The sequence below is a fragment of the Paralichthys olivaceus genome, chromosome 18 (assembly GCF_024713975.1).
Source record: "Paralichthys olivaceus isolate ysfri-2021 chromosome 18, ASM2471397v2, whole genome shotgun sequence".
NCBI lineage: Eukaryota > Metazoa > Chordata > Actinopteri > Pleuronectiformes > Paralichthyidae > Paralichthys > Paralichthys olivaceus.
The window spans coordinates 7942711-7952150 of NC_091110.1; the positions used below are offsets into that span (position 1 = coordinate 7942711).

At 39.9% G+C, this 9440-nt stretch overlaps 1 protein-coding gene across 1 annotated transcript; it reads right to left on the reverse strand.

Annotated features, from left to right (window-relative positions):
• Nucleotides 1-7021: 7021 nt before the first annotated feature.
• On the reverse strand, nucleotides 7022-8490 carry LOC109626199 (beta-1,3-galactosyltransferase 9). The gene is made up of 2 exons (XM_020081914.2): nucleotides 8352-8490; nucleotides 7022-8267 (listed from the first exon to the last, which is right to left on the reverse strand). The coding sequence occupies exons 1-2, from the start codon at nucleotides 8355-8357 to the stop codon at nucleotides 7173-7175; spliced, it is 1101 nt and encodes a 366-aa protein (XP_019937473.1). The 5' UTR covers nucleotides 8358-8490; the 3' UTR covers nucleotides 7022-7172.
• Nucleotides 8491-9440: the final 950 nt, after the last annotated feature.

Here is a 9440-nt window from a genome sequence, read left to right on the forward strand (position 1 = left end):
TGGTGCTAGAAATCAATGAGAGACGGAATTACACACACTCAAGGAAAAGTTTTGGTAAAAAGAGTCTTGAACACCCAATTCCACTAATCGTATCAGTTGAGTTGACTCAAAAACAGTTCACTTATAAAGTTGGATTAAGGATGGAACAACAATGTTCATACAGCTCTTTAATGGGCTGTAAATGCTATGAAGGCTCAACACAAGGGAATTATACATCTCAGGTGACCAAAGCAAGACGGTCAAACTAAAGGAGTAGTACAACATTTCAGGAGTTAAAAAGAAGATTGATAGGCCTCTCATATCTTTCCATACAGCGATCACTACTACAGCCAGCAGAGAGGTGAACTGGATTCTCAATTTGAAAATCCAGTTCACCTCTTTTAAGGAATAAGGGATCAGGAGATACTTAAATAAAAAAAATATGTCTATAAGATCAAATTTCAGGTACTTTTCACCTTAACTTTATTACATATATCATTAAATATCTGTACTTTCTACTCCATTACACTTTCACAATACATGTATAACATGTTCACATTAGTATTTTTTTAATTTTAGTTTAGAAGTAATCAATCTTAATCTCTGATTCAATCAGACTCGGCAGGTAACATTAGACCCCGCCTCCTGCAGCAGCAGCACACACTGGGGGAAGGAACACATAAATTAATTGATGGATGAAGAGGCCACAGCAGACTCAGTCATTAATTAATGTTCATGTGCAGCAATCTTTATTATGTGAGAGAGTCTGTGCTATTTTTGTATTAAACAAAACATTTAGTTGCCACAGTTATTGATGTAGTACACCACTGCATATGTACTTTAACTTTTAATATTTATATATTTAAAAGCAAGAACTTTTATTCAGAAAAGGTTAAAGGAGACATATTATGCTTTTTCAGTCTTTCCCTGTCCTCAAATGGGTTGTACATGTTTTTTATGTTTGTAAATGGTGTGCATGGTTCAAAACCCAAAGTCTGCAGCAGAGGGAGCTCCTCTGTACTACAGTAAATAACTTCTCTGGAAACTGCTGAAACACCTCGTCATCCATATTTCTGCTACGTCACATCTGCCCAATATATCATAAGCATAACGTAAGCCTAGCAGCTAGTCTGGGACACCCGAAGTTAGTTATCGGAAGCCGAGCCGGTTGGAGTTCAGTTAGCAGTATCGCCATGTCGCCATCTTAATTTATTAATTTAATTTTCCTTTTACTCAAGTAAAGGTATGTATATTAATTTGTACTTTTACATTAAATGTTTGATTACTTCCTTTATAACTGTTCTCATCAAACACTCTTTGCTAGAAAACACAAAATCATTTGTCACGAAATGTCATGTTTGCTTTTACGAGAACATTTTCATTCACTTCCACAGTTACTGCATCCAGATGTAGATGCATGCGGTGCCATGCCGTGGGGTAAGACGTAGCCTAAGCTCTTTATTTTTGTGTTGCGGTGACCACACTGTCACCAAGCCACCAATTTCTAACTTTGTTGAGGCAGCAGCATCCACAGCAACTGCTGAGAGCTACAAAACAATAAGTAGGTAAAGTAGTAGGATGTATTTAGTTCCTATATCGTCACACAGAAATAGTCGTGGTTGGATTTACTTTTGGATCTTTAAACCTCAACCTCAAAGTGTTGGGTTGAATTTGATACACAGATTAAACCTACATGCATAGAGACACTCTTTGGGACTTGGGATGCTGATAACCCATCAGTTCATGTGGAGCTGCAGAGGAAGACGTTGTAATGAGATGTGTTGGATGGTGAAGTGGCTTTATTGGGAAACCCAGCTTTATAATTACTATTATTACAAGCCAGGCCTCCTTGTTAAACACTTAACATACACATATTCTCTGTCGCCCTTATTCACCCTTTCCTAACCAGCTGATCACGACACCACAGCTATGTGAGTGTTGATCTATTAGAACACTATTAAAACATAATAACACAGCAACCTCAAACATAAAATAATACAATGATTAAATTAAACAACCAATGAATGACAAAGAAGAAATTATAATGTCTAAAATGTGGAATCAATGTATGTATATTTGTCTAGATACAAATGTTACCCAAAAACAAAGTTTAAATGAACAGTTAAAAATTCTGTTTTTGAAATCAGGCTTACAACATGATATGCAAATTAATTGAGATTTATTGGAATCATTGTATTTTACTGTATGTTTTAATGCTTTTAACATCTGTATGTTTATTAAACTTTATTGGGTTAGATGCTTTGGTTATGTTGTAAGTATTACATTTAGTGTGTGTTTCAGAAAATACTTTAAAATACATTTATAATTTGAAATTATATACACAATATTTCAATATGAACAAATGGAGTATTTCTAGCCATGTTGACAACTAATGGGAATTAGAATAAACAACAAACTAATAACTTAGCTTTTCTAATTATATATGGAGAAGAGTTACAATATTTTTATTCATTCTGATACATAAAAATATTTTAGATTTGAATGTTTGAGAGAAATACACTGAAATATCGTTGTAAAGAGGAGAGTGGCTGCATGTTAGAGAACCCTCAGAGCGTTAGCAGATGTCATGATCATCTGGGAGTTTGCATTTGCGACAAAGTACAGGGGAAAATGCTGCACAACCACACCAGAGCCCATCAACATATACAGTACAGGCCTCTAATAACATGTGATGTGATATGCTCTATTACAGACCTAGTCTCCACCCACCACTGATCCTGACAGCAGGATCCCTTTGATAAATCAGTGCAACGATCAACTCAACCTACGGAAGTAGAGCTGGTTGTACGACAGGCAATTACCAAGAAATTGCATCATTTTGAAAGGACTGGCCACAAAATGTCTAAACATTGGCACCACTCTGAAAACGTAACCACATTACCTGTCAGAAGGGTAAAAGAAGGTGATCGTATGGCCTTTGCTAACATTAGGAGGCAGGGTTCATTGAACATTATATGACCTCATAGAACAAACTTAATATTTTTAATACTTCCTCAAGTTTTCTAAAAGTTATTAAAATATATAACTGTTGTTTGAGTTTAATAAAGATGTTTAAAACTAAATGTTCAGCTGCACTCGTGTTCACCCCTGGACCTTTTACACTGAGAAACGTCCATGTTTAATGCACTTAATTTCATCCAGATGGAGAAATTGTTGTGAAAAAAAAGGTACTTTCTGTAAGAGCAGCAAAAAGATATAGAAAGCAAAATAAAAACACAAGAAGGCCAAAGCAACTGCATGTACATGAGGCACAAACTCCTGGCCTGGCAAAGTTAGCAAAACCTCAAAGGACAGATTATGGCGTTTACTAAAAGGGAAAGGAGAAGAAACCACAGATGTCGTCAAAAAAGAGGGTTTAACCTTGAGGTTGCTGCTTTTACGTAAATGGTCGTGGGCTGGAGGGCCACATGAATACCAGGCCATCGCTGTGAACATAAAACTCACGAGAATCTCTGAGGATTGTATGCTCCTCTGTGTACAAAAACACACACTGTATGATCTTGTGAATGACAAACATGCACATACAGAATTAAAATTAAAACAGTTGTGTCTTTCATCAGCAGAGACATTAACTCCCTCTGACCCGCACCACAAATCGGCGGCAGTGATGGGGGGGGGGGGGGGGGGGGGGCTGGGGGGGGTTGGATTCGTTCGTCAGTGTAAACAGTCTAAATAAAACAGTGTTTCTCTGGTTTGCTGAGACCTTCTCTGCAGAGATGCATCTCTCTGAGGGGAAGCATTCATTAGAGCTCTGCACCACCCACATGCAGTTTACCGACCCCTCGACCTCACATTAACAATCTCTGCAGACTGTGTTATGGGTGTGTGTACGTGTGTGTGCATGCTAACGTTGAGGACATGTGGTTTGTGGGGGTCTGACGGCTTCCCTGCTCTGCAAAACCCTGTTTCCATGCTCCCTTGGAAACTGCCACACAATCTCCGCAGAGTTGTTCAGCCAGTAGGTTATTGCGATGATTTTTTTTTTTTTAATAAAGAATAACTGCATTCACAACTTGGCAACTTTGTCAGTTCCACGGTAGCAAGAAGACAAACTGGTTTGTGGGCCAGTTTTTTTTGTCAATTTGGGCAAAAGGCCACAAGTTAGTCTGTGCTATGGCCATTAAGGAATAGTTTGACACATTTATCTGCTCTCTTTAAACAAGACAATACCACTCACATATCTGTACAGTAATACCTCATTTGTTTAATGAGTATAAATATCCAAGAGAAAAAATGTAAATCCTCAGGGATCCATTGCTTTGGGCAGGCTAGCTTTGGATCTCTGAGTCTAAATCTTGCCAATTGCAAATGAGTTTTAAACAATCCCTTTCAGATATTTCTTTAATGTTTCTTAAAGATGGTTTATGTCATTCTCTAATAAACTTAGTTTGTTCAAGCACATGTGAGCAGGACCTCACTACTGCAGCTCCATCCCTCAATCACTGCTGCACAGACTCTGACTCCCAATGCACAAATCGACATGTGTTCATAGCCCTGATATTTTGTCGTCATCTCTGGATAACGGGAGGTCATGGAGCCATGATGTCCATCTTTATATATAGTCTGTGGTAAGGACGATTGGGCAGAACCTACAAGACAAAGTGAGGAAAACTTTTAAAAGGACCAAAACCATGAGATTTATTAACACAACAAGACACAAAATAAAAACATAACACTGTTGAAAAAAGTCCCAGGCTGAGACGCGGCAACAACCATAAAACCTCTCGTTGGTAGCCTCTCTCCCTCTGGTCCTGGAACAGGAGATTTGAAGTGCCACAATTTCCAAGGCAAGTGCACATCATCGACAGGGTCAGGGCAAAGTGAAGACAAGAGAGGAACAGGGACAAAGAGCAGGAACACATACAGCCATAACAGTCTCTGTTCATTATTAACAGTCCAACAGCAGCATAGAAGCCTAAAATAAATATCCGGATATCTTCCCATTTGTGACCTGCATCGTGCATTGTGTCACAAGTAGGCCTTAAGTGACCAGTCTAAAAGTAAAGCATCATGGGGCCAGACGAGACAGACGGGAAGGTGAAAGGCCAGGGATCATGTGGTGCTGAAGCCACGGACAGGAGGTGTTGATGCTAACAAATCCAGATTAATCCTGGAGAGCGATCTGGGTTCACACTGATGGTACGCCAGTCAAGTTTTTAGCTGAGACTGGTCTCCAGCCAGAATGATTATAGACATGCTGAGATGTTGTTCTTTGAGTACCTTGGCGTGATGCAGAGAGACGGACGGCTCGGAAAATCTCTCCAGACACAATGGAACATGGCCAAGGTGGAGCAGAGTGTTGCAGTGTGAACTGCTGGCAGGAGAACAGAGGAGAAGAGAAGACGGTTGTGAAACACCCAAACATTTTGTTTGGTCAGCTTGTGGCGCTGGGACGGAGGCCAGGCTTCACTTCTGTGGAATTTGTGGAGAGAGACTGCAGTTTGACCGGAATTTAAAGGACATAAAGTCAACGGATATTAAAATATAAGGCAGACAAAGTCATTTCCTTCAACAACAACTGTTGTGTGATCACACCTTTCAGTCACGCTATAGCAACAATAAAGACAATGCAAATCTTTCTTACTCTGGAAAAAACAGTGGTACACATTCATCCAGGTTAAAAACATTTTTGTTACTTGATCTTTTATTGATGAAATCTTAAACACCAGCCTGGAAAAAATATTATTTATCAGAGGGAAACAAAGAGATACACAGATTTGGAATAAAATATTTGAAATGAAAATAGAATAATTAGTTGGTTAATGTGAGTTTTTCACATGGCTCAGGCAAAAAATAAACTGCTCTGAGGCACAGGACCACATGCAATACGTGACTTGGTTGCCTTGCCAGTGTGTTGCTCACATTAGGCACTAGATGACTTGTCAGCATTGTCTATATCCAGTAATCGGAGTCTCTACTGGAATTAATGTGTAATTAAATCTATCTAATAGACTAAATATTTTTTTTCTGACAACAGGAAATATTGTTTAAATGTGACCATATCTTCAGATTTATTTGTTTCTGTGATATTCTTTAATAAAATCTTATTTGACAACCACTAACACAGTGTTTTGTCTCTGTTTTGAAATTCGCCCCACAACAAACATCCACCCACACAGTTGCACTCAATTGTTTTGCTTGATTAATCGCCCTCCTCCCGGGACTGTGTGGGCATGCACAGACTGTGTATCTCCCACTTGTTATTCTCACATATATAGTAAGGGCAAGAAAACATCTTTTGGCCTTTTTAAAAGTTTGTCTATCTCCATCGTATGTAGGTGTGTCAGATTCTACACTGTTATAGGTGCAGCTAAAGGCAATGGAGCAATCATAAATATTATCTGTACCTTTCTCTCTATGATTTATCAAAACTTCTGCTGTGATAATAGGCAGTAAGAACATGAAATCTGGTAACTTCACAAAACTGGTATTTTATTTTATTTTTTACAGCAGAAATTTTGACTTAACATCGTCAAGATAATAATAAAATAAAAACATTAATAGGCTTTATTTTTATTGCGGTTTTCTATACAAAGTTACAAAGCACTTCACAAAAGAATTAAAATCAACAATAAAACAACAATTAAATTAAATTAATCAATTCACAGAGATTCACACTCTTTTATATTTTAAGAAGGGATTCAAAAGCAGATGAAACAAGTATAATCTCAACATTAGTTATTTTAGAGTTTGGGGGCCTATACTGCAAAGACATGTTGGCCTTTATTCACCAATGGAGCTCTGGGAACAATCAGAGGTTGATTATCAGCTGACCCAAGATGTTTGATTTAGTTTATTTCGCTGGTTTCACTTTACATTTTTCTCTCGATGTACGTCCACTCTGTATTAGCTCTCTCTCTTCATCCATCCATCCATCAATCATCAGTCTATACCGCTTTCCTTTTTGGCGAAGGAAATAACCATAACAACTGGATTTTATTTTTATCGTCAGTCTGATTTATAATTCATTTGAAAAAAGGCTGAATGTTTCCTTTTCTTATTATAGTGATCAGTGCTGCCATACCAATAATTAAAGCAATTAAAGCAAATACTGGCCACCCACTTATGTACAAGGACAACAACTTTGCACACCCTTTTTAGTTCTTCCAACCCCACTTCCTGTCTGTCTCTGTCTACATCTCACCCACAAGCACATGTAATTAACCATGCGGTCAAGCTTGTCCCTGTGAGTTGAAGAAGGACAGTTTATCCAGGTATGAGAGGGCCTTGCATTTCACCAGGCCATAGTAGGTCTTGAACAGTGTGCAACTTCCGTCCTTCTGTTCCAGGTCTGCCCAAACTCTCTCTAGTTCATGACTCCCCATCTCTGCTGAGCTGAACAGGTAGTGGTAGCAGCAGGCATTGTAAGGGATGTGTTTTTCTCCTGAGAACCTGGCGCAGTGGGTCGGTACCACACCAGCCTTGTGAGCACAAAGGCCCACAAACACAGCAGCTCTCACAGGAGCGTGAACTGCCGCAGAGGCTACGTACACTTTTCGGACCACATCTTGGGACAGAACGTAAGCCGTCCCATCACAGTATTCAGGCAGGTACTTGTCAGGGTAGAGAACCGGGGGAAGGTAGCCAGGACTATTGGGGTCTCTATCAGGTGGGTCTTTCTGGATCACCCTACCTAGGTAAAGGTCGTCAGGGTGCCTGTGCAACCCGAGCAGGTAGCCTCCGATGGCTGGGAGATTGACAAACACAGAGTTCTCTGTGAGAAGGACAAATGGTGCCAGAGGACAGAAGGTGATGACCCAGCGAAGTGCCAGCACCGTCCTCTCTGTTGGGCCCCGGAGGGAGGATTCAGCCACTTCATGACCCTGGACTATGTCCCCATAGTGGTCAGACTCTCTCATGACGGCCTCCTGTGCAGCAGAAGTCTGAGTAGATCCTACAAAGAACAGCACCTTCACAGGGAAGTCTTGGATGAGTGTTCGGTTGGCCCACGTCCTCCTGACTGCCTCTCGCTGGGTGACATTTGTTGGGGAGCTGAAAACTAGCGTGAGAAGGAAGAGGTCAGACTTCCTGCAGGCATCAGGGTTAGGGATGGGGTAGGCCTGGGACACGTTCTCCCTGGCATTGCTCAGGTCCAGTTTCCTCGCTCTCTCCCTCACATCAGCAACGATGCCATCAGTGTAGACAGCAGGTGAGGGCTGCAGGAGGTACTCCTCGACAAAGTCAGCCCCGAACAACAAGGCGTGGAAGAGCAGCACGTTGAAGAGGAGGAAACACCACTGGTGGGTTCGCAGCTTGCACAGAAAGCACTGGCAGAAACAGACAGCGTATGAATGACCATGAATAATGACAGACAAACATAGATTAATATATAAAAGCTGTTGACTCTGTACCTGCATGACACAGCCTTGTTGTTTTTCAGCTGTAGGTGACCAGAGGACCTGCTGTTGTCAGTGCTACAACAATACTGGATGACAGACAAGGTTTCTTCTTTCATGAAACTCTAGCTGCATGAAACTCTGCACCCTGAACCCCATGTTACAAACCTGATGAGGAGGAGAGGATCCTGCATCATACACATACAACTTTAATGATGGCTAGAAGGAATAGCTGGATCACACCACACTCCTGTTAAGGATCACCACCAGACATGGTTTAAAACTTATAGAAATATTGAAACCTCAAAATTAATCTGTCTGATGTGGGTTTTCTACATAAACTGTTCAATTAAAAAATATCCCTCATTGAAAAGTACAGCATCTATGAACATGCGAAAAATTTTAGTTTTATTTAGTCTTTTTATTTTTAACTTTATATTTCTAGTTTATCTTCTGATACATACACACTTCCAGTCTATGTGTACTGGAAGTGTCAAGTGTCCACATCACACTTGTATACTGGAGCCTGGCTTCTAAACCTGTGGTGATGATCCCTCCATGAAAATATGCATTTTGGGGGGGATTCTGAATCTGTTCTGCATCTGCAACAGACCCAGACTACATCCCTTCATCACTTTTGGTGGAAATCAGTTGAGTAGTTTTTGCTTAATCCTGCACACAAAAGGAACAAACACACAAACAAAGTATAAAACATAAAGTTTATGCATGTTAATACATTTACTACAAAGTAAAGTAAATTCAAGTAAAATGTATTTGCTGTAAACACAATAAATAAATAAACTGATCAAAATTCTGTTATTATCTAACTTCTTAACATTGTATAATACAAGCATTGTAAAACTACTTGATATTGCACAACATAATACAAGAGGGGCTCTTATGGTATATTGTTTTAGATGCAAGAAATAATTTGTGAAATTTAATTGGCCATCTGTAAAAACCGTGCACCGTTAATAACAAAGAAATGCAGATACAAAGTAACGTATTGCTTTTTAAAGACCACGACACTCCACCTGTTTGTTAGGATGGAGTGCAGCTTCTCCCTCTGTCCAGCAGGTGGCAGTAAGGCGCCATGACGCTGGA